The sequence below is a fragment of the Equus asinus genome, chromosome X (assembly GCF_041296235.1).
Source record: "Equus asinus isolate D_3611 breed Donkey chromosome X, EquAss-T2T_v2, whole genome shotgun sequence".
Classification (NCBI taxonomy): domain Eukaryota; kingdom Metazoa; phylum Chordata; class Mammalia; order Perissodactyla; family Equidae; genus Equus; species Equus asinus.
In genome coordinates, this window is record NC_091820.1 from 50,437,344 (window position 1) to 50,463,647 (window position 26,304).

Genomic DNA, 26,304 nt, shown 5'->3' on the forward strand with positions numbered 1-26,304 from the left:
TTCATCTCACATAATTACCATTTTGTTATTGTTTTTATGGTAAGACTATTAAAGCTCTACTCTCACAGCAACTTTCAAGTATAAAATATAGTATTGTTAACTGTATTTACCATGCTATATCTTAGATCCCCTGAACTTATTCATCTTATAAATGAAACTTTGTAAACTTTGACCACTATCTCTCCATCTCCCCCATCCCTCAGCCCCTGGGAACCAACATTCTACTCCCTGTTTCTATGAGTTTAATGTTTTCCGATTCCACATACTAGTGAGACATTCAGTATTTGTCTTTGTCTGCCTGGCTTATTTCATTTAGGATAATGCCCTCAAGGTCCATCCATGTTGTCACAATTAGAAGGATTTCTTTTTTTATGGCTGAATAAAATTATATCAAATCGTATCATATTATATTTATATATATGTCTTGGCTATTGTGAGTAATGCTGCTATGAACATGGGAATACAGATATCTTTTCAAGATGGTTGAATATATACCTAGAAGTGAGATTACTGAATAATATGGTAGTTCTACTTTTAATCTTTTTAATAACCTCTATACTGTTTTCCATAGTGGCTCTACCCATTTGAATTCCCATCAACTATGCATCAGGATTCCCTTTCTCCACATCCTTATCAGAATTTGTTGTCTCTTGTCTTTTTGATAATAGTCCTTCTGACAGGTGTGGGGTGATATTTCATTGTGGTTTTGATTTGTGTTTCCCTGATGATTAGTGATGTCAAACACCTTTTCATGTGCTTTTGGCCATTCTTATGTCTTTGGAGAAATGTCTATTCAACTCCTATGTCTATTTTTTATAGGATTGCTTTTTTGCTATTGAGTTGTATGAGTTTCTTATATATTTTGGATATTATCCCCTTATCAGATATACAGTTTTCATTTATTGTCTCCCAATTCATAGATTGCCTTTTCATTTTGTTGTGTGCAAGCCTTTTAGTTTGATGTAATCCCACTTGTTGATTTTTGCTTTCCTTGCTTATTCTTTTGGTTTCACATCCAAAAAAATCATTGCCAAGACGAATGTCAAGGAGCTTCTTCCTTGTTTACTTCTAGGAGTTTTCCAGGTTCAGGTCTTACATTTAAGTCCTTAATCCATCTCAAATTCATTTTTGTGAATGGTCTAAGATAGGAATCCAATTTCGTTCTTTTGCATGTTAATATCCAGTTTTCCCAATGCCATTTATTGAAGAGACAATCTTTTCCCCATTGTTTATTCTTTGCACCTTTGTCAAATTTAGTTGATTGTATATGCCTGGGTTTATTTCTGGGCTGTCTACTTTGTACCATTGGTCTGTGTGTCTGTTTTTATGCCAGTACCATGTGATTTTTAATACTATAGCTTTGTAGTGTAGTTTGAAATTAAGAAGTGTCATATCTCCATCTTTGTTGTTTTTCCTCAGGATTGCTTGGCAATTTGGTTTTTTTTGTGGTTCTATACAAATTTTAGGTTTGTTCCTTTTCTGTGAAAAATGCCATGGTATTTTGATGGGGATAGCATTGAATCTATATACGACTCTGGGTAGTATGGACATTTTAATAATGTTAATTCGTCTGATCCATAAACTTGGGATGCCTTTCATTTGTTTGTGTCTTCTTCAATTTCTTTCATCAGTGTCTTATAGTTTTCAGTGTATAGATCTTTTACTTCCTTCGTCAAATTCATTCCTAAGTATTTTATTGTTTTTGATGCTATTGTAAAGGAGATTGCTTTCTTTATTTCTTTTTCACATAATTCATTGTTAGTGTATAGAAATGCAATTGATTTTTGTATGTTGATTTTGTATCCTGAAACTTTCCTGAATTTATTTATTAGTTCTAACAAGTTTTTGTGGAGTTTTTAGGATTTTGTATATATAAAACCATGTCATCAGCAAACGAAGATAACTTTATTCCTTCTTTTCAGATTTGGATGCCTTTTTTTCCCTTGCTTAATTCCTCTGGCTATGACGTCCAGTACTATGTTAAATAGGAGTGGTGAGAAGACAGCACCCTTTCTTGTTCCTGACCTTAGAGGGGATATTTTCAAGCTTTCACCATTGAGTGTGATGTTACCTGTGGGCCTTTATTACGTTAAGATATGTTCCTTCTAGACTCAAATTATTGAAAGCTTTTATCATGAATGAATGTTGAATTTTGTCAAATGCATTTTTTGCATCTATTGAAGTGATCATAGGATTTTTGTCTTTCATTCTATTAATGTGATATATCACATTTATTGATTTGTGTATGTGGAACCATCCTTGTATCCAAGGGATAAATCCCACTTGATCATTCTGTATGATCCTTTTAAAGTGCTGTTGAATTCGGTTTGCTAGTATTTTGTTGACAATCTTTACATCTGTATGCATCAGGGATGTTGGCCCATAGTTTTCTTTTCTTTTAATATCTTTATCTGGCTTTGGTATCAGGATATTATAAAATGTATTTGGGAGTGCTCGCTACTCTTCAACTTTTTTGGGAGAGATTGAGAAGGATTTGAGTTAATTATTCCTTAATAGTTTGGTGGAAATCACCTGGGAAGCCATCTGGTCCTGTGCTTTTCTTAGTTGGGAGATTTCTGATTACTGATCCAATTTTTTTTACCTGTTATTTGTCTGCTCAGATTTTCTCTTTCTTCATTATTCAGACTTTGTAGGTTGTATGTTTCTAGGCATTTATCCATTTCTTCTAGCTTGTTCAATTTGTTGTTTAATTGTTCATAGGTGTCTCTTATGAACCTTTGTATTTCTGTGGTATAAGTTGTGATGATGCCTCTTTCACTTATAATTTTATTTATATGACTCCTCTTTCCTTTTTCCTTGGTAAGTGTAGCTAAAGCTTTGTCAGTTTTGTTTATTTTTTCAAAAACCAACTCTTGGAGTGACATCAGCAACATGGTGGAGTGAGGTGTTCCCTTCATCTCTCCCCCTTTTGAACTAAAACTAAATGAAAACTCACTGACCAATGGAGGAAGCCCACACAGCACAACAGGATGTCTGAGAGACGCATGCAGCTATACATCTGAGGGTGGATGGACTGGCCCCCTGGGAAGTGTTGGAGATAGGTGAGCACACCGTGCTCTCTCCTGGAGCCCTGTGCATGCACACAAATGTTTCTCAACCTGGTGCAAGCACCCAGAAAGTGGGAACACACAGCGGGGAGACCATAAGAGGTAGAGGTGGTAACCCTTAACCCCTGCTCATGGTCACTCTCCCATGGAGAGAGGGAGCCCACCATGCCCCTGTGCCATCAAAAAGCAGCCATAGCCTGGATCCCAGCAAGGAAGCCCCTCCAGCCAAGCTTAGTGGCCCCATGGACTGCGGATCATAAACAGGGACCTCAGCAGGTTTTATTCTGGGGCAAACACTTCCCAGGCACATGGAAGCACTCACAGTGCAGCTGCTCTCCCAAAGAGGGAACGTGTCCCAGGTGGCTGCGGGAATAGGCACAGTAGCTTTGAGCCCACTGGTGATCAATTTCTGGCGGGGAGGGGGAGCTCAGAGCACCCCTGAGGTGCCAAAGAGTAGCCATAGCATATCAAGGAAGCCCTGCCCAACAAGGACAGTCCACACAAGTGCCTGAATGCATCCCAGGCTGGAGCAAGCACCTGTAATACCTCCACAGCTTCCAGCAGATGGGTTGGGGCCAGAAACACTGCTCCTGCTCCCCACTAGCAGGAACAGAGGGAATCTGCATCCTAAGAGTACCACAAATGCCCTGACAAAAGATTAGTTCATCAAACACAATGAGAAACTGCAGCAACAATTCATACCAGAAGGAAAATGACAAGTCTCCAGAAACCAACACTGAAGACACAGAAATATACAACCTAAATGACAGAGAATTCAAAATAGCCATCGTAAGGAAGCACAACAACTTACAAGAAAACACAGAAAGACAATTCAAGGAGCTCAGCAATAAAATTAATCTCTTCACCAAGGAGATTAAAACTATATTAAAAAATCAAGCAGAAATTCTGGATATGGAAAACACAATTAATGAAATAAAAAATAATCTAGAATCATTAAGAAATAGAATTGATCTTATGCAGGAAAGAATTAGTCTTCTTGAGGATAAAAATGTAGAAATTCTACAGGTGGAGGAAGAGACAGAAGTAAGATTTTTAAAAAATGAAGGAATTCTTCGAGAAATATCTAACTCAATTAGGAAAAACAACATAAGGATTATAGGTTTCCCAGAGGGAGAAGAGAGGGAGAAAGGAGCAGAGAGCTTGTTCAAAGAAATAATTGCTGAGAACTTCCCAAACATGTTGATGGATTCAGATTCACAGATAAATGAAATTAATCAAATGCCCAACTTTATCAATGCTAAAAGGCCCTCTACAAGGCATATAATAGTAAAAATGGCAAAAGTTTGGGATAAAGAAAGAGTATTAGGAGCAGCAAAGCAGAAGAAAATAACCTACAACAGAAACCCTATCAGGCTTTCAGTGGATTTCTCAGCAGAAACCATTCAGGCTAGGAGAGAATGGAATGATATATTTAAAATACTGAAAGACAAAAACTTTTAGCCAAGAATAATCTATCAAGCAAAACTTTCCTTCAGATACAATGGAAAATAAAAGCTTTCTCAGATAAACAAAACCTGAGGGAGTTCATTGTCACTAGACCTCCCCTAGAAGAAATAATTAAAGATGTCCTCACACTGGCAACAAAAAGGCAAAGGTCCACTAAGCTCTGACCAAGGAGATAAATAGACAGACATGATCTGAAACCTGCAGCTCTCTACTAGAACAGGGAGGCAAAGGCTCAATTACAACTTAAAATACAAAGGGAAAGAAAATATCAAAAGTAATGATAAAACTTAGCCACAAAATCACAGAATTAAAAAGAGAACAATATGTAACAGGAATTACTCAGAAGGGGAGAGGAAAGGGAAGTAACCTGTTTAGGTTAATGGAGATAAGAGGCTAAAAGAAAATGGACTATCTCATCTCCAATATCTCTCATACAATCCCCACGGCAACCACTAAATCAAAAATCAGAGCAGAGCCATAATACGCAAAAAGAGACCAAACTGAGAAATCGCTCTCAGAAAACCAATAAAATGAAATGGCAGTCAGAAATACAAAGGAAGAGAAATAGTGGAAACATAGAACAACCAGCAAACAAGAGATGAAATGGCAGCATTAAACCCTCATATAACAATAATATCTCTAAATGTAAATAGACTGAACTGTCCAATCAAGAGACACAGGGTAGCTGGATGGATTAAAGACAAAGACCCGAAAGATATGCTGCCTCCAGGAAACGCACCTCAGCTATAAAAATAAACATAGGCTTAGAGAGAAGGGATGGAAGACAACACTCCAAACTAATGGCCAAAAAAAGAAAACAGGTTTGTCATCCTTTTATCAAACAAAGCAGACTTCAAGTTAAAAAAGACAATGAGAGACAAAGAGGGGTATTATTTAATGATAAAAGGATACATTCCACCAAGAGAATATAACACTTAATTTGTATGCACCTAACATAAGGGCACCAAAGTACATAAAGCAATTATTAAAACACCAAAAGGGAGAAATTAACAGTAACACAGTAATAGTAGGGGACCTCAACACCCCACTTACTTCAATGGACAGATCATCCAGACAAAATGTCAACAAGGAAATAGTAGATTTAAATGAAACACTCGAACAGATGGACTTAATAGACATATACAGAGCATTATATCCCAAAACAGCAGAATATACATTCTTCTCAAGTGCCCATGGAACATTCTCAAAGATAGACCATATTTTGGGTAACAAGGAAAGCCTCAATAAATTCAAGAAGATTGAAATCATCCCAACCATCTTTTCTGACCACAATGCTATGAAGCTAGAAATCAAACACAAGAACAAAACTGGGAAAGTCAGAAACATGTGGAGACTAAACAACATGCTATTGAACAACAATTGGATCATTGAAGAAATCAAAGAGGAAATTAAAAATACCTGGAGACAAACAAAAATTAAAACACAACATACCAACTCCTATGGGATGCAGCAAAAGCAGTCATAAAAGGGAAATTCATAGCAATACAGGCCCACTTCAACAACAAGAAAAATCTCAAATAAGTAATCGTAAAATGCACCTAAAAGAGCTAGAAAAAGAAAAAAAGACAAACCCAAAGTCAGCAGAAGGAGGCAAATAATAAAAATCAGAGGAGAAATAAATGAAATAAAGACTAAAAAACAGTGAAAAGGAGCAATGAAACTAAGAGCTGGTTCTTTGAGGTGATAAACAAAATGGACAAACCTTTAGTCAGACTCACCAAGAAAAGAAGAGAGAAGGCTCAAATAAATAATATTAGAAGTGAAAGAGGAGAAATTACAACAGATACAGTAGAAATCCATAGGATTATAAGAGAATACAATGAAAAACTATATGCCCACAAATTTGATAACCTATAAGAAATGGATGAATTCCTAGACTCATATAACCTCCCAAAACTGAATGAAGAAGAAACAGAGAATCTGAACAGACCAATCACAAGTACAGAGATTGAAACAGTAATCAAAAACCCCAAAAGTCCAGGACCAGATGGCTTCTCTAGAGAATTCTACCAAACATTCAAAGAAGATTTAGTACCAATGCTTCTCAAACTATTCTGAAAAATTGAAGAAGATGGGACACTTCCTAACACGTTCTATGAGGCCAACATTCTATGAGGCCTTGTCTGATATCAAAATCAGACAAGGACAACATGAAGAAGGAAAACTACAGGCCAATATCACTAATGAACTTGGATGCAAAAATCCTCAAAAAAATATTGGCAAACCGAATACAGCAAAACGTTAAAAGAATCGTACAGCACGATCAAGTGGGATTCATTCCAGGGACACAGGGATGGTTCAACATCTGCAAATCAATCAATGAGATACACCACATTAACAAAATGAGGAATAAAAATCACATGATCATCTCAATAGATTCAGAGAAAGCATTTGACAACATCCAACATCCATTTATGATAAAAACTCTCAAAAAAGTGAGTATTGAAGGAAAGTACCATAAAATTATAAAGGCCATATATGACAAACCCACAGACAACATCACACTTAATGGTGAAAAACTGAAAGCCATCCCTCTGAGAACACAAACAAGACAAGGTTTCCCACTCTCACTGCTGGTATTCAACATAGTACTGGAAGTACTGGCCAGAGCAATTAGGCAAGAAAAAGAAATAAAAGGAATCTAAATTGGAAAGGAGAAGTGAAAGTTTTGCTCTTGGCAGGTGATGTGATTCTATATATAGAAAACCCTAAAGAATCCACCAGAAAACTACTAGAAATAATCAACAACTACAGCAAAGTTTCAGGTTACAAAATCAATTTTAAAAAATCAGTTGCATTCCTATACATTAACAATGAAGTAGCAGAAAAATAAATCAAGAATACAATCCCATTTACCACTGCAACAAAAATAATAAAATACCTAGGAATAGGCTTAACCAAAGAGGTTAAAGACCTGTACACCGAAAACTGTAAGTCATTACTGAAAGAAATTGAGGAAGACACAAAGAAATGGAAAGCTATTCCATGTTCATGGGTCAGAAGAATAAACATAGTTAAAATGTCCATACTACCTAAAGCAATCTACAGATTCAATGCTATCCCAATGAGAATCCCAATGACATTCTTCACAGAAATAGAACAAATAATCCAAAAATTTATATGGGAAAACAGAAGACCCCGAATAGCCAAAGCAGTCCTGAGAAAAAAGAACAAAGCTGGAGGCATCACAATCCCTGACTTCAAAACATATTAAAAAGCTATAGCAATCAAAACAGCATGGTACTGGCACAAAAACAGACAGATCAATGGATCGGAATTGAAATCCCAGAAATAAAACCACACATCTATGGACAGTCAATCTTTGACAAAGGAGCCAATGATACACAATACAGAAAGGAAAGTCTCTTCAATAAATAGTATATGGAAAACTGGACAGCTATATGCAAAAGAATGAAAGTAGACCATTATCTTGCACCATACACAAAAATTAACTCCAAATGGATGAAAGATTTGAATGTAAAAACGGAAACCATGAAAATCCTAGAGGAAAATATAGGGAGTACACTCTTCAACATTGGTCTTAGCCACATCTTTTTTTTAAAAAAATTTTTTATTGAGTTAATGATAGGTTACAATCTTGTGAAATTTCAGTTGTATATTATTGTCTGTCAGTCGTGTTGTAGGTGCACCACTTCACCCTTTGTGCCCACCCCCCACCCCACCTTTTCCCTGGTATCCACTAAACTGTTCTTAGTCCATAATTTTAAATTCCTCATATGAGTGGAGTCATACACAGATTATCCTTCTCTCGCTGGCTTATTTCACTTAACATAATTCCCTCAAGGTCCATCCATGTTATTACAAATGGAATGATTTTGTGCTTTTTTACAGCTGAGTAGTATTCCATTGTATATATGTACCGCATCTTCTTTATCCATTCGTCTGTTGCTGGGCACTTAGGTTGCTTCCATGTCTTGGCTATTGTAAATAATGCTGCAATAAACATTGGGGTGCATAGGACTTTTGGGATTGCTGACTTCAAGCTCTTTGGGTAGATACCCAGTAGTGGGATGGCTGGATCGTATGGTAGTTCTATTTTTAATTTTTTGAGGAATCTCCACACTGTTTTCCATAGTGGCTGCACCAGTTTGCATTCCCACCAGCAGTGTATGAGGGCTCCTTTTTCTCTGCAACCTCTCCAACATTTGTTACTATTAGTTTTAGATATTTTTGTCATTCTAACGGGTGTAAGGTGATATCTTAGTATAGTTTTGATTTGCATTTCCCTGATGATCAGCGATGATAAGCATCTTTTCATGTGCCTATTGGCCATCAGTATATCTTCTTTGGAGAAATGTCCGTTCATGTCTCCAGCCCATTTTTTGATTGGGTTGTTTGATGTTTTGTTGTTGAGTTGCGAGAGTTCTTTATATATTATGGATATTAAGCCTTTGTCGGATGTATGACTTGCAAATATTTTCTCCCAGTTAGTGGTTTGTTTTTTGTTTCAGTTCTGTTTTCATTTGCCTTGAAGAAGCTCTTTAGTCTGATGAAGTCCCATCTGTTTATTCTTTCTATTGTTTCCCTTCTCTGAGAAGGCATGGTGTCCGAAAAGATCCTTTTAATACTGATGTCAAAGAGTGTACTGCCTACGTTTTCTTCCAGAAGGCTTATGGTTTCAGGTCTCACCTTTAGGTCTTTGATCCATTTTGAGTTTATTTTGGTGAATGGTGAAAAAGAATGGTCAATTTTCATTCTTTTAAATGTGGCTTTCCAGTTTTCCCAGCACCATTTGTTGAAAAGACTTTCTTTTCTCCATTGTATGCCCTCAGCTCCTTTGTCAAAGATAAGCTGTCCATATATGTGTGGTTTTATTTCTGGGCTTTCAATTCTGTTCCATTGATCTGTGCACCTGTTTTTGTACCACTACCATGCTGTTTTGATTACCGTAGCTTTGTAGTATGTTTTGAAGTAGGGATTGTGATGCCTCCCGTTTTGTTCTGTTTTCTCAGGATTGCTTTAGAAATTCGGGGTCTTTTGTTGCCCCACATGAATTCTAGGATTCTTTGTTCTAATTCTGTAAGGAATGTCATTGGGATTCTGATTTGGATGGCGTTGAATCTGTAGATTGCTTTAGGTAGAACGGACATTTTAACTATGTTTATTCTTCCAATCCATGTACATGGAATGTCTTTCCATCTCCTTATGTCGTCATCTAATTCTCTCAGAAAGTCCTTGTAATTTTCATTATATAGGTCCTTCACTTCCTTAGTTAAATTTACCCCAAGGTATTTTATTCTTCTTGTTGCGATTGTGAATGGTATTGTGTTCTTGAGTTCTTTTTCTGTTGGTTCATTACTGGAGTATAGAAATGCTGATTTATGCAAATTGCTTTTATACCCTGCAACTTTGCTGTAGTTGTTGATTACTTCTAACAGTTTTCCAATGGATTCTTTGGGGGTTTCTATATATAAGATCATGTCATCTGCAAACAGCGAGAGTTTCACTTCTTCCCTCCATATTTGGATTCCTTTTATTTCTTTTTCTTGCCTGATTGCTCTGGCCAGGACCTCCAGCACTATGTTAAATAAGAGTGGTGATAGAGGGCATCCTTGTCTCTTTCCTGTTTTCAGGGGGATGGCGTTCAGTTTTTGCCCATTGAGTATGATGTTGGCTATGGGTTTGTCATATATGGCCTTTATTATGTTGAGGTAGTTTCCTTCTATGCCCATTTTGTTCAGAGTTTTTATCATAAATGGCTGTTGGATCTTGTCAAATGCCTTCTCTGCATCTATTGAGATGATCATGTGGTTTTTATTCCTCAGTTTGTTGATGTGCATCACGTTGATTGATTTGCGGATGTTGAACCATCCCTGTGTCCCTGGTATGAATCCCACCTGATCATGATGTATGATCCTTTTGATGAATTGCTGAATTCTGGTTGCCAAAATTTTGTTTAGAACTTTTGCATCTATGTTCATCAGTGATATTGGCCTGTGGTTCTCTTTTTTTCGTGGTGTCCTTGTCAGCTTTTGGTATCAGCATGATGTTGGCCTCATAGAATGTGTTAGGAAGTGTTCCATCTTCCCTAATTTTTTGGAATAGCTTGAAAAGGATAGGTATTAAATCCTCTCTGAAAGTTTGGTAGAATTCCCCTGGAAAGCCATCTGCTCCTGGGTTTTATTCTTTGGTATGCTTTTGATTGCTGTTTCAATCTCTTTCCTTGTGATTGGTCTGTTCAAATTGTCTGCTTCTTCTTGAGTGAGCTTTGGGAGATTGTAGGAGTCCAAGACTTTATCCATTTCCTCTAGGTTATCCATTCTGTTGGCATATAGTTTTTTGTAGTATTCTCTTATAACCTGTTGTATTTCTGCAGAGTCTGTTGTTATTTCTCCTCGCTCATTTCTGATTTTGTTTATTTGAGCTTTCTCCCTTTTTTTCTTTGTAAGTCTGGCTAGTGGTTTGTCAATTTTGTTTATCTTCTCAAAAAACCAGCTCTTTGTCTCATTGATCCTTTCTACTGCCTTTTTCGTTTCAATAGTATTTATTTCTACTCTGACTTTTATTATTTCTCTCCTTCTGCTGACTTTGGGCTTCATTTGTTCTTTTTCCTCTAGTTCAGTTAGGTGTGCTTTAAGCTTGCTTATTTGGGATTTTTCTTGTTTGTTAAGATGTGCCTGTATTGCGATGAATTTTCCTCTTAATACAGCTTTTGCTGTATCCCATATGAGTTGGTATGGCATGCTATCATTTTCATTTGTTTCCAGGTATTTTTTGATTTCTTCTTTAATTTCTTCAATAATCCATTGCTTGTTCAGTAGTGTGTTGTTTAGTCTCCACATCTTTGTGCCTTTCTCAGCTTTTTTCTTGTAATTAATTTCTAGCCTTATAGCACTATGATCGGAGAAGATGCTTGTTATTATTTCAATTTTTTTAAATTTGTAGAGGCTTGCCTTGTTTCCCAACATATGGTCTATCCTTGAGAATGTTCCATGTGCACTTGAGAAGAATGTGTAATCTGCTGTTTTAGGATGAAGTGATCTATATATGTCTATTAGGTCCAATTGTTTTAGTTTTTCATTCAGCTCCACTATTTCCTTGTTGATTTTCTGTCTGGATGATCTGTCCATTGATGTGAGTGGGGTGTTGAGGTCCCCTACTATTATTGTGTGGTTTTTAACATCTTCCTTTAGGTCTGTTAATAGTTGCTTTATGAATATTGGTGCTCCTGTGTTGGGTGCATAGATATTTATAAGCGTTATTTCTTCTTGATGAAATGTCCCTTTGATCATTATATATTGTCCCTCTGTGTCTCTCTTTACCTGTCTTATTTTGAAATCCACTTGGCCCGATATAAGAATTGCAACACCTGCCGTTTTTTCCTTGCTATTTGCTTGAAGTATTGTCCTCCACCCCTTCACCCTGAGTCTGTGTTTGTCCTTGGGGCTGAGGTGTGTTTCCTGGAGGCAACAAATTGTTGGATCGTGTTCTTTAATCCATTTTGCCACTCTGTGTCTTTTTATTGGAGAATTCAATCCGTTCACATTGAGAGTGATTATTGATGCATGTGGACTTAATGCTGTTAATCTGTCGCTCATTATCTTGTTTTCCTGTGTTTCTTTTCCTGTTTGCTTTAAACTACCCATTTAATACTGCAATTTCTTATGCTGGGTTTCTTAGATTTTTCCTTATTTATGATTTGTGACTCTGTTCTGTACTTTATTTTAGTGTCTACCTTGAAGTTTGTATTTAGAATCTCGTGTATAATGTAGTCTATTCTCTGGTGGTCTCTTACTTACTTGACCAATACTGATTTAGACCCTTTGCTCTTCCCCTCCTAAATAATTATTTTCATTTTATATTCCAACTCGTCTTATTAATTTGTAGTTAGAGTGATAAGATCGTCCTTGCTTTGGTAGTTTCCTTACCTTTACCCTAATGCTATAATTGCATAATTGCTATCCTGTTCTGGTTCTATCCATCGGTCTCCCTAGTCTGTGGATCGTGTCCCCTTTCTCCCTTTTTTCTTTTTTCTGGTATGAGAGCCTTCTTGAGGATTTCTTGTAATGGAGGGCTTTTGGTTACAAATTCCCTTAACTTTTGTTTGTCTGGAAAAGATTTAATTTCTCCCTCATATCTGAAGGAAATTCTTGCTGGATAGAGTATTCTTGGCTGACGATTTTTATCCTTTAAAGCTTTGAATATGTCACTCCATTCTCTCCTAGCTTGTAGGGTTTCTGTAGAGAAATCCACTGACAGTCTGGTAGGGGCTCCTTTATAGGTTATTCTCTTTTTTTTTCTTACTTCCCTGAGTATTTTTTCCTTACCTTTCCTTTTTGCCAATTTTACTACTATGTGCCTTGGGGTAGCTCTTTTTACATTGACAAATCTAGGAGATCTAAAACCCTCCTCTACACACATTTCTCCGTCGAGCCCTAGATTTTGGAAGTTCTCTTCAATAATTTCGTTAAACACACTTTCTGCTCCATTTTCCTTTTCCATATTCTTGGGAATTCCTATGATCCTTATGTTCTTACTCCTCATTGAATCCATTATCTCTCGGTGATTTTCCTCATTTTTTTAAATTCTTAGTTCTCTTTCTTCCTCTGTCTGGAGCCATTCAGCCTGTCTATCTTCAGTTATGTTAATTTGCTCTTCTATGGTGTCTACACGGGCATTCAGGGAATCCGTATTCTGTTTTATCTGTTCTATTGTGTTTTTCATCTCAAGTAATTCTGTTTAATTCTTCTTCATGATTTCAAACTCTTTTGTGAAGTAACTCCAGAACTTGGCTTGTTTCTCTATCTTTCTCTCTACCTCATTGAGTTTTTTGATTATAGCTGCTCTGAACTCATTATCACTTAGTTTACCTAATTCCAAGTACTCAGGACTTAATTCTATGTTTTTATTGTTTTCCTTCTGGTCTGGGACTTTTATAAATTGCTGGATGGTAGAGGAGCAGTTTTTTCACATGGTGGTAGAATTCGGTTGCAGTTACAGCCTGTCGCCACTAGATGGGGGTCGAGAGCCGCGTGTTATGAGCTCTCCGCCTTGGGACAAGATGGCTGCGCCCACTGGCTTTGCTGGGGGGAGGGGGTGTTACTCACATGCACTGGTCTGGGTTCAGATCAGTTCTGTTCTCTGGTCTCCCAAGGCCCTTGGTTTATGGGGTCCCCGCGGACAGAAGCTTTCCCCCCATCAGCGGGTTTCCACTCAACCAGGGCAGGAGTCCTGGATGATCCCCGGGTCGCGCGACCCCTCCCCTGCTCCTTCCCAACCCGCGCCACAGTGATCGCAGACTCTAGGGGAGGGAGCGATGTTCTCTCCTACCGTTCCAGCGCCTCCGAGGCTGTAAGTAGGGTTTATGATCTCCGCCTTCTTGGTATTGTAGGTCTCTGACGAGCTGACATTAAGTTTATTCTCTGAAATTCAGTTCTTCCAATCTTTTGTTGTATTTTGGAGGGGAGAGAATCCCGGGTCAGCTCACCCCGCCATTTTGCTCTGCCCCTTCCTCCTTCTCTCTTTTTTCTTTTTTTAAAAAAAGATTGGCACCTGAGATAACATCTGTTGCCAATGTTTTTTCCTTCTTATTCTTCCTGAAGCCCCCCAGTACATAGCTGTGTATTGTAGTTGTGGTCCTTCTGGTTCTGCTATGTGGGACACCACCTCAACATGGTCTGATGAGTGGTACCATGTCTGTACCCAGGATCCAAACCAGTGAAACTCTGGGCTGCCAAAGTGGAGCACATGAACTTAACCACTTGGCATGGGGCTGGCCCTCTATTGAATTCTTTAGTGCAGTCATTGTATATCAGCTCCAAATTTTTTTTATGTTGTCTATTTCTTTGTTGAATTTCTTATTTTGTCTTTGTATTGTTTTCCTGATATAGTTAAATCATTAATCTGTGTTCTCTTGTAGCTCTCTGAATGTCTTCAGAAAAATTATTTTGAATTCATTGTCAGGAAATTCCTATATCTCTATTTTTTTTCTTGGCCAGTTAGTGGTGGTTTACTGTGTTTCTTTGGTGAATTCATGTTTCTCTAATTCTTTATGATCCTTGTAGCCTTGTGTATGTATCTATACATTTGAAGAACCAGTCATCTCTTTCAGACTTTATGGACTGACTTTGATAAAGAATACCCTTTACCTGTGGGTAAGGGCATGCTGGAGCCTTCTATGACCTTGGGTCTACTGGTGCAGGATGCCAAGTACAGAGTCATGTGGCAGCTTCAGATGGGGGGTATGATATCTCATTGGTTCTGGCTGCTGGTGTCCACAGCATTGACAAATGCATGGTACTTCTAATGCACTGTGGGGGTCTGCAGTGACTGTAAGGGCTGTTGGGATCCTTAGAAGCACCTCCAGTTTCACCAGCTACAGACCTGGGCAGGCATTGTTGGTGGCTGCAGCCAGTGGTGTGCACACACTCAGCTGCAAGCGTCTGATGGAGATTCCCGTGTATTGGCAGGGGATTGTTGTAGACACACATATAGAGGTGGGCGTCATGACCAGCAGCAAGAACCTGGGCCAGTTGTAGATGCAGTGGCCCTGGCTGTTGGCATGCACTCCTGTGGCTGCAGAGTCTCCCACATGCATGTGCACAGCAGTAGAGGCTGGTGTAAGGAGGCGGGCTGGGGGCATGCAAGTGCATAGCTGGAGGGGCTAGCTGCAGGTGAGCCCAATGGTTCCCTGACAGAAGTTAGGGCCAAATCTAGACTTACAAGCAGCTTCAGGGGCTGCCTGTCAACATGCACTCCTGGGGCTGCAGGGTTTCCTGACTGGCATATGTATGGCAGTGGAGGCTAGCAATGAGGGCCTTGCCAGGGGCATTCACATGCAGAGCTCAGGAGTGGGGGGCTAGCTGCGGGTGAACCCAGTGGTGCAGGCCAGTGAATGGACATAGGGCCGAACTCAGGCCACAGGAAGCTGTGGGAGCCTTAGCTGTTGACCTGCACTTCTGTGGCTGCAGGATCTCCCCACAAGCATGCACACAGCAGTAGAGGCCAGAGATAAGAATCAGGCCAGCAGCATGCAAGTGCACAGCTGGAAGGGCTAGCCCCAAATGTGTGAATGGCAGTGGGGGTCATCCATGTGACTCTAGGCTGGTGTCATGCACTTGTACAACTGGAGAGGCCTGGAGTGGCTGTCAGAGTAGATCTTGGTTTCTGGCAGGTGTGTGGGGAGCATGACAAGTGGAGGGACTCAGGAGGTTGGCAACTACAAATGTGAATACTTGTGGGCTGAAAACTGGTAAAATCTGCAGTCCGCAGTGACTGTGCTGGTTATTGGTTTCTTCAGTGGTGAAAGCTGTTTGGGTCCTCTGCAAAGCAGTTCACTGCAAACTGCAGTCACTTACTGCATGGCTGATATTGGTATCCCCTGCTCTTCTTCTTCGTTCCTTGCTGTCCCTATATGTCTCAGCTTTGCTGGTCTCTGGGTAGGGTGAAGCTGAAGTGGGTCCTTCATTTGGTGCTCCAAAAGGCTGGGGAAGCTGCTTGCACATTATGCCCTACCTTTCCAGGTGAGGGGAACTCTTTCTAGCTGGGGAGTTCTCTATTGGCTCTGAGCTGTGCCAGTCTGGGGGATGTGATGATGCAGGCAAAATGAAGCTGTTTTTCCTTCCCTTTTTATGTGGTTATTATTAGTTTTTGTTGTTGTTGTTGTTGTTCCAATCTGCTGCTGAAGTTAATCTGAAGTGGACTCCTGAGCTCTCTCCGCTGCTTTTGCTTGTGGATAGCTGTTTAATTGCTGATCTTTGTTGAGTGATGGACGCTGGGGTCTCCTACTTCACCATCTTGGTGATCTTACTCTCCTGATTTCTATTCTTTTGAATTAGTTATGTCTTATGGCCCAGAATGTGGTTTGTGTTATTGAATGCTCCATATCAGCTTGATAATATGTATTTATTTTTGTTGAATGAAGTATGTCAATTAGATCCAATTGTTTGATGGTGCTATTCAGTTCAACTATGTCCTTCCTGATTTTCTGCCTGCTGGATTTGTCAAGTACTGATAGAGGGGAGTTGAAGTCTCCAGCTGTAAGAGGGGATTTATCTATCTCTCTTTGCACTTCTCTTAGTCTTTTCTTCATGTATTTGTCACTTTGTTGTTAGGCACATACACATTAAGGATTATGTCTTTGAGAATTGACCATTTCATCATTATGTACTTCTCCTCTTTATCCTTAATAATATTCTTGGCTGTGAAGTATGCTCTTTCTTATATTAATATAGCTTCTTCAGCTTTCTTTTGATTAGAATTAGTTTGAAGTGACATTCATTGTGGTTTTGATTTGCATTTCCCTAATGACTAGTGATTTTAGCATCTTTTCATGTATTCATTGCCATTTGTATATCTTCTTTAGAGAAATGTCTATTCAAGTCCTTTGCCTGTTTTTAATCAGGTTGTTTTTGTTGTTGAGTTGTAGGATTTCTTTATATATTTTAAGCACTAATCCCTTATCAGATATATGATTTTCAGATATTTTCTTCTATTCCTTGTGTTGCCTTTTCATTCTGTTGCTAATGCTTTTTGATGGACAAAAATTTTTAATTTGGGTGAAGTCTAACTTATCTATTTTTTCTTTTGTTGCCTCTGCTTTTAGTGTCATATACAAGCAAGAATTGCCAAATCCAATATCATGAAACTTTCACCTTATATTTTCCAATTTGATTCTTTTGCATGTGAATATTGTTTTCCTAGCACCACCTATTGAAAAGACTATCCTATTTCTATTGAATGATCTTAGCACTACTGTGAGAATCATTTGACTATACATATGAGAGTTTGTTTCTGGACACTCCAGTCTATTCCATTGCTATATATGTCTATCTTTATGCAAGTACCACATTGTTTTGATTACTGTAGCTTTCTATAAGTTATGAAATCAGGAAGTGTGAGATCTCCAGCTTTGTTTTTAAGTTGATTTTGTCTCTTTGGGGATCCTTGATTCAATATGAATTTTTGGATGGATTTTTCCCTTTATGCAAAAATGCTTCTGGAATTTTGATAGGGATTGCATTGAATCTGTAGATTACTTTGGGTAGCATTAACATTTAAAAAAATTAATTCTTCCAGTCCATGAATATGAATGTCTTTCAATTTGCGCTTTATTTAATTTTTTTCAGCAATCTTTTGTAGTTTTCAGGGTACATGTCTTTGACCTCCTTGGCTAAATTTATTCCTAGGTATTTTATTATTATACATGCTCTCATAAATGGAATTGCTTTCTTATTTTCCTTTTCGAATTTTTCATTGGTAGCATATAGAAATGCAACTGATTTTTGCATGTTGATTTTGTATCCTGCAACTTTGCTAAGTTCACTTATTAATTCTAACATTACATTTTATAGTTTACCTATTTTATATCTTTATGTCTTCAAACATAGATAGACATAATTTTACCACTTCTTTTCCAATTTGAATCCTTTTTATTTATTTTTCTTGCCTAGTTGCTCTGACTAGGACTTCCAGTACTATGCTGAGTAGAAATGGTGTGAGCAAGCATCGTCTTGTTTCTGACTTTAGAGTAAAAGTTTTAACTATTGAGTATGATGTTATCTATGGATTTTTCATATATGGTCTTTGTTGTGTTGAGATAGTTCCTTCTATTCCTAGTTTGTTGAGGTTTCTTTTTTTTTGTCATGAAATAGTATTGAATTTTGTTTTCTTCATGAATTGAAATGATCATGTGATTTTTTTTCCCTTCATTCTGTAAATGTGCTATATTACATTGATTTTAGTATGTTGAACCATTCTTGCATTCCAGGAATATATCCTATCTGGCCATGGTGTATAATCCTTTTAATGTGCTGTTCAATTCTGTTTACTAGTATTTTGTTGAGAACATTTGCCTCAATATTCAAAAGAGATATTGGTCTGTACTTTTCATGTAGTGTCTTTGTCTGGCTTTGGTATCAGGCTAATGCTGGCCTCAGAGAATAAAGTAGTAAGTATCCCATTCTCTTCAAGTTTTTGGATAGTTTAAGAAGAATTGGATTAAGTCCTCTTTAAATGTTTGTTAAAGTCTACTAGTGATGCTATCTGGTACTGGATTTTCTTCATTGGGAAGTTTTTGATTACTGATTCAATATCCTTACTAGGTATATGTTTATTCAAATTTTTATTTCTTCATGGTTTATTCTTGGTAGGTTTTATGTTTCTAGGAATTTGTTCATTTCATCTAGGTTGTCCAAGTTTTTGGCATGTATTATTCATAGTACGCTCTTATAATCCTTTTTAACTCTATAAACTTAGTAGTAATGTCCACTCTTTTGTTTCTAATTTCTGACATTTGAGCCTTTTCTCTTTTTTTCTTAGTAAATCTAACTAGAGGTGTGTGAACTTTGTTGATCTTTTTGAAGAACCGACTCATGGTTTTGATTTCCCTCATTATTTTTGTATTTTCTGTTTATCGAACCTCCAATCTTTATTATTTCCTTATTTCTACTAGCTTTATGTTGTTATATCTCTTTGTGAATTGACTCTTTTGTCATTATATAATGTTCTTCTTTGCCTCTTGTAACAGTTTTTCACTTTGAGTCTATTTTGTCTGAAATTACTGTAGCCACCCCTCTTCTTTTGGTTACTATTTCTAGGAAATATCTTTTCCCATCCTTTTCCAACCTATACATGTCCTTAAATCTAGGCCAAGTCTCTTGTTGGCAGCAACAGTTAGATTCTATTTTTTTTTTAAATTCACTTTGCCAATATGTCTTTTTATTGGGGAGTTTAATTCATTTACATTTAAAGTAATTACTGTTGATGAAAAACTTACTATTGAAATTTTTAATTATTTCCTGTATCTTATAACCTTGTTGTCCTTCATTTTCTCCATTACTGCCTTCCTATGTGTTCTGTTGATGATTTTTAGTGACATATATTGACCCCCTTCTCACTGACTTTTGCATATCTTCTATACATTTTCTTTGTGGTTACCACAGGGATTCCAAAAACATCTTAAAGTTACAATAATCAATTTTAAATTGATATCAACTTAACTTCAATTACATACAGAAACTACCCTTTACAGCTCTGCCTCCCTTATTTTATGTTAGTGATGTCACAAATTACATCTGTATACAGTGTGTACTCATTGACATTGATTTGTAAATACTTTTTAGGCATCTGTCTTTTAAATCATGTAGAAAATGAAAAGTTTAAATGAAAACAAACTGAAATTATAATAATACTGGTTTTCATGTTTATCACTATGTTTACCTTTCATGGAGAGTTTTATTTTTTGTATGACTTTGAGTTCCTCTCTAGTATCCTTTCATTTCAACTTGAAGGATTCTATTTAATATTTCTTGTAGGGCAGGTGTTATGATAATAAGTGGCTGCTTATAAATTTCATAATTTCCCTGAGTCTCATCATAGCTTCTCAGGGCCTTAGCACTTATATTGTATTCCTCTACCAGTATTTTCTTGGCCCCATTGTCTGTGGCTTTGTAGTCCCCCTGCAAATTTCATGAGCTATGTTCACTGCTTCCTATGGCTTTTCCTAGCCTGAGATCTGAGTTCCATTTTAAACAACACAGAGACCAATCCTTCAAGGAGCCCCCAGATAAGTCAGAACATTGCAAATTACGTCCATTCTTCTCCCTCTGGTTTGAGGGAGTAACTGGGGACTGGGCCCCCACTTCCCTCATACCACCCCATGACAGGGAGGGAGTGGGCCAAGGGTGAGTAAAAATGCCACAAAATTTCCTAGCTTTTGGAATGTGGCTTTTTCTTGATTGGGCATTTGCTTGGTTGCTATACATATTTGTCTGATATCCAGAACTCTTATAAAGTCACTTCATTCAGTCCTCTAGTTGTTTTTTAAAATGTTTCTATGAGGAAATGAGGGCTTGGATCTTCCTAGTCCACCATGCTGCTTTAAGCTTTTATCTCCTTCATTTTTTAAAGGATAATTTCACCAATACAGAATTTTAGATTGGTGGTTTTCTTCTTTCAACGCTTTAAATATTTTACTCAACTCTGTTTGTACTTGCATGATTTTGAAGAGAATTTGATGTAATTCTTATCGTTGCTACATTATAGGTATGGTGGGTTTTTTCCCCTCTGGCTCCTTTCAAGACTTGTTCTTGGTATTTGATTTTCTGCATTTTACATACGATATGCAGAGGTATAGATTTTTATAGTATTTATTCTTCTTGAATTCTCTGAGCTTCTTGGATCTGTGGTTTGGTGTCTATCATTAATTTTGGGAAATTCTCAGTCATTCTTGTTTCAAATATTGCTTCTGTTTCTTTCTTTCTTCTCCTTCTGGTATTCTCACTACACCCATGTCATACCTTTTATAATTGTACCACAGTTCTTGGTTATTCTGTTATGTACTTTTCATTTTTTTGTTTCTTTGCATTTCAGTTTTGGAGGCTTTTATTGATATTTCTTCAAGCTCACTGACTTTTTCCTTGGCTGTGTCCAGTCTACTGATGAGCCCATCAAAGGCATTATTCATTCATTCTATTACATATGTTTCATTTCTAGTATTTCTTTTTCATTCTTCCTTAGAGTTTCCATCTCTCAGCTTACACTACCCATCTGTTCTTGTATGTTGTCCATTTTTCATTAACATTCTTAGTGCATTAATAATAGTTATTTTAATTTTTGAGTCTGATAATTCCAACATCTCTGCCATATCTGAGTCTGGTTCTGATGCTTGCTTTGTCTTTTCAAACTGTGTTTCTTGCTTTTAGTATGCATAGTAATTTTTTGTTGAAAGACACATGTGATGTGCTGGGTAAAAGGAACTAAGGAAAATAGTCCTGTAGTGTGAGGTTTTATATTTATCTGGCTAAGAGTTAAGCCATATTACTATTTCCTGTAGCTGTAGGTGTCAGTGGGTAAAATTTCCTCTGATCTCATTTTTGTCTTTTCTGTTGTCTTTGGGTTTTTCTAGAAACTTCTTAAATAAGGTCTGTCATGTACAATTCTTTCAATTGTATTCCTGTTACTACACAGGAGTCTCATTGATGTGGTGGTCAGACATGGGGTGGGGGCAGTGGGGAGTGTTCTATTGTCCTATGATTAGGTCTCAGTGTTTTAGTGAGCTTGTGCCCCGGGGCTGTGACTTAGTAGTGCCTCTCATTTTCCTCCCCAACCTCCATTAGTTGAGACAGGAAGGCTAGAGAGGACTGGAATTGGGTGTTTCCCTTCTCCCAGTTCATTTAGGCTCTGGCAAAACACCAGTCAGTAGGTTCTGGTGAAAAGTTTTTTTTGAGAGCAGGCTTTCTTAAGAATGACAGAATGCTCTAGGTCTATTTCAAAATGGCTACTTTCCCCTCTCTCTGCTAGAAGCATGGGAGGATTTTTCTCTATTCTGCATTGTGAGAAGCTGGCAGGACTCCTGGTGGTAAAACTTATAAAAATGTGGTGGTACATTAGAGGTTTTTTTTTTTAACTCTTAAACTTGTCCACACTAAGTCTCCAACAATTCTTCAATTAATTTTTAAATTTTCCTACCTGATACTGGTTCCCATGGATGTTTCTGCTCTGGTAAATTGTCATTATTCTGTAAATGACTCTCTCTCCAATTTTGGGGGCAGTTGCTTTCCCTGTGAACTCAATTCTTTGATGGATCTAAAAAAAAAGTTGTTAATTTTCAGTTTGTTCAGCTCTTTTCTTGTAATTTGGATGGAGTGATGAATTCCAAGCTCCTCACATGCTGGGCCAGAAACAAAAAGCCCTTCAATATGTTTTAAAATTTCCTTTGAAACTTCCTCTTTGTCCCACAGATTATTTAGAATGTGTAATTTAATATCAAATGTTTAGAGATTTTTAGCATTTCTATTATTGATTTCTAGTTTACTTACACTGTGATCAGAGCACACAGACTGTATGATTACAATTCCTTGAAAACAATATGTATTCTGCTGTTGTGGGTGGAGTGCTGAATATATGTCAATTAGATCTTGTTGGTTAAATGTATTTTTAAGTCCAATATCCTTACTAATTTTCTGTCTAGTAGTTTTATCTGTTGCTGAGAGGTGGAGTTGAAGCCCCCAACTATAATTTTGGGTTTGTCTATCTCTCCTTTCACATCTATCAGTTTTTATTTTATGTATTTTGGGGTTCTGTTGTTTGGTTTGTACACATTGAGGATTATTATGTCTTTCTGATAGATTGATCCTATAATCATTATGTTATATCCCACGTTATAGTAATTTTGTTATAAAATATACTAGGTGTAAATACAGCCAATATTTTTCTGTCCTTTTACTTTCAATCTACTTATCTTGTTGAATTTGAAGTTTCTGATATAAAGTAGATAATATGGTTGTGTTTTTTAATCTACTCTGCCAATCTCTGTCTTTTGATTGGTGTATTTAGACCATTTACATTTCAGGTAATTGTTGATATGTTAGGGCTTAAGTTTGCCATTTTATTATTTTTGTTTGTTTCCTTTGGTTCTTAGTCTTGCTTTCCTGTGGGTTACTTGAACATTTTTAGGATTCCATATTGATTTCTGTATAGTGCTTCTGAGTGTATTTCTTTGTACAGTTTTGTAGTGGTCACTCTGGGCATTAAAATATATGTATGTGACTTATCAAAGCCTATGAGTATTAACATTTCACCACTTCTGTGAAGTGTGGAAGCTTAACTTGCATTTAGGTTCCTCTACCCTCCCACTTTTAAAATGGTATTGTCATAAGTATCAGATGGTGTTATAATTTTTGTTCAATTGTCAAATATAATTTATAAAACTCATTGTATGTACCCATATTTCTCTTTTCTATTGTTCTTTCTTCCTTCCTAATGTTCCAATATTTCTTCCTTTATAATTTCTTTTCTGTTGAAGAACTTCATTTAGCCCGTCTTTAAGAGTAGGTCTGCAAGCAACAAATTATTTTAGTTTTCATTCATCTGAGGATGTTCATCTGATTCTTATTCATTCCTGAAGGATAGTTTCACTGACTACAGAATTTGCAGTTGGTAGTTTTTGTCTTTTAGCAGTTGAAAAATGTCCCACTTTTTTCTGGCTTCCCTAGTTTCATATGAAAAATTCATTCTCATTTGAATTTGTATTCCCCTATAAAATCCTATAGATAATGTGTCATTTACCTATGGCTGTTTTCAATATTTTTTCTTTGTCTTTAGTTTTCAGAAATTTAATTATGATGTGTCCTGGCATGGATTTCTTTGGGTTTATTCTCTTTAGGGTTTGCTCAGCTTTTTAAATCTGTAGGTTTGCATCTTTCACCAAATTTGGGAAGTTGTCAGCCATTATTTCTTCAAATACTCTTTCATCCCTGCTCTCTTTCTTCTTTCCTTCTCTGATTCCAAAGATATGAATGGTTGGCTTTTTTAAAAAAAAACTATACAGGTCCCTGAGGCTCTGTTCATTTTCTTTTTTAGTCAGTTTGATCTTGTTTTTCAGGTTGAGTAAATTCTGTTGATCTCTCCTTAAGCTCATGGATTCTATCCTCTGTTATCTCCACTGTTCCATCCAGTGAGGCTTTAAAATAAAAATTGTTGTATTTTTCAGTTTTATAATTTGTTTGGTTCTTTTTATTATATCTTCTATTTCTTTCCTCAGAATTTCTACTTTTTCATTTGTCTTAAAATAATTTTGTATTTTTGAATAGATTTTATGATGGCAGCTTTAAAATCCTTGTCAAGTAATTTCAACATCTGATTCATCTCAGTGCCGATGTCAGTTGTATTTTCTTATTCAAATTGTTATTCTCCTGGCTGTTGGTATTACAGGTGAATTTCTATTGCATCCTGAACATTTTGTTTAGTATGTTAGGAGATTCTGGGTTTTCTCTAAATCTTCTATTAACAGTCACCTTAATTTTAGTGTGCAGATCCTGGCCTACTTTTGTCAGCTGTGTTTCCAATGGAAGTTTAGGTTTGAGTCTTTGTGGTAATATTTTGTTCTGCTTGATTTATCTGATGCCACTGGAGTTCCCACTGGTTTCTGCTTGTGCTGCCTCAGAGGGTGGAAGGGCTTTCCCCAGGCCTGTTGCCCAGTGTTTCTCAGTAGGGGACAGTAGTCTCAAGCCTGAAAGGACAGAGGCTTCCCTGGCTGGTCCCTACTTTTGAGAGGGTCGCCCCTGCCAGTGGTCTTCCTGGGATGAGCCCTTGTTGTGGCAGGGCCTCTCTTGTTGAAGTCTCCTAGCTGCCCCAGTGTCTCTGGGTAGGAAAGGTCAGGGATGAAGACTGCTTCACTTAGCTGATTATTATTAGTGGAGGGTAGTGTCTTGATCAACCCCCCTTGCTGATACTGCCAGGCTCACCTCTTGTCAGAGGCCCTTGTTTGATCTGGGGAAGAAATGAGCCTACCTGGGCTGCCTTCTGTTGTTAGGTTGGGGGTTAGGAAATACCCAACCTGGACTGCCTTTTTCTCTTGTTACTTAAGTCCTGGGGTCCCAAACCTTTGGTTGCCTCTTGCATTATTTCCAGGCTTTATCATTGTACTTAGTTGGAAGGAGCAGTGAGGAATGAGTCTACATCTTGTCTGGACCAGAAGTGCAATCAATAAGATTTTATACTACAAATTCTAAAGGGAGACAATATTTTAGAGTAAGTCTTGGGTTCTAATAGCCTACATACTAGCTTGGTAACATAGACACAGGACTATTTAATATTACAGATACAGGATTATTTAAGCCACATAAAATAAATTTAAAGCTCCAAGTTCAAGGCCTGGCACAGATGAGCCACTCATTAGGTATTCAATATCTTTCCCTAGAAATCACCTAGTTCAAACCACCTGTTTTAAACATAAGGCAACAAAGTCCTTGAGAAATGAGGGAGCCTTTCAGATGTGCTGTGACTTACATATACTCAAGTGACATTTTTTTCCCCAATGCCCAAAAGCATACTCTGTCAATTCTTGATTATTTGGTTCCTTGCTTCTATAAAGTAGTTCTGGTTCAGTTGGACAGGATTTGAAGATTTAAACTAATAATACCAATTTATATTTGCAAAGCACCTCCAAATTTACAAAATGCTTTTGCAGTGACAATTTCCATTTGTTGCCACAATCACAGTGTGAGACTAGCAAGGTAGAGATTATTATTGTTTTGCAAACCAGGAAACACAGTAAGTGGGGGGTCTGATACTCACCCAGAAGTGATTTCTCATTCACGGCGTTCCCTTGACACTTTTTCCTCTGTGAAACCAGACGTTTACTGGGTAACAGGAGGCTGTGGAAATAGGGCACCCAGCTTGCCATGTCCTTGGTTATAGCTAACACAGAGGGTTCTTGGGGCTATAGAGTAGATGGATTCCAAGTTCAGGCTTATGTCCCATACACAGTAAAGTACACTGAGAACTGGAGCTCAAATTACCCTTAGACAGTTTGTTGGTAAAAAAAAAAAATCTTCCCAGATAGATAGAATTATCCATCTGCATAGGTCACTTCAGGGAAGGGCATATCTTAAATCAGAAAGGAGGTTGCTGAATTCCAATAAAGGGAAATAGGGTATAGTCCAGGAAGACAACATTGAAATTTATCGTAGGAAAAAAGCTGTAGCCTGGATAAACAATAGGGAGTTGGTTGAATAAACGATAGCTTATATAGTGAGATACTATGTAGCTACTAAAAATGATATTGATGTATATTTATTGACATGGAAACGTTTAAATTAAGCAAGAAACTTATATAAGAGTGTGAAGTATGATCCTATTTTTGTTATCTATGCATGGATATAAATTTATCTTTTCATAGAGGAATTATGATGCTTATTTTTTTGGTTCTCTGTATTTTAAAAATATTATATAATGAACAATGATTTCTTGGTTAATTATAAAAGAGAGACATAGCCTAATCCAC

General features: G+C 37.3%; 2 protein-coding genes across 2 annotated transcripts in view; both read right to left on the reverse strand.

Annotated features, from left to right (window-relative positions):
* Positions 1-25,681, reverse strand: part of ASB12 (ankyrin repeat and SOCS box containing 12) — a 38,582-nt gene extending 12,901 nt beyond the window's left edge. The window contains exon 1 of the mRNA XM_070502054.1: positions 25,596-25,681. Coding sequence (XP_070358155.1) covers positions 25,596-25,613 — 18 coding nt within the window. The 5' untranslated portion in view covers positions 25,614-25,681. The remainder of the gene's footprint in view (positions 1-25,595) is intronic.
* Positions 1-26,304, reverse strand: part of MTMR8 (myotubularin related protein 8) — a 182,138-nt gene that overhangs the window by 11,409 nt on the left and 144,425 nt on the right. The window contains exon 14 of the transcript XR_011499631.1: positions 25,596-25,675. The gene's annotated coding sequence lies outside the window, so the exon portion shown is untranslated. The remainder of the gene's footprint in view (positions 1-25,595; positions 25,676-26,304) is intronic.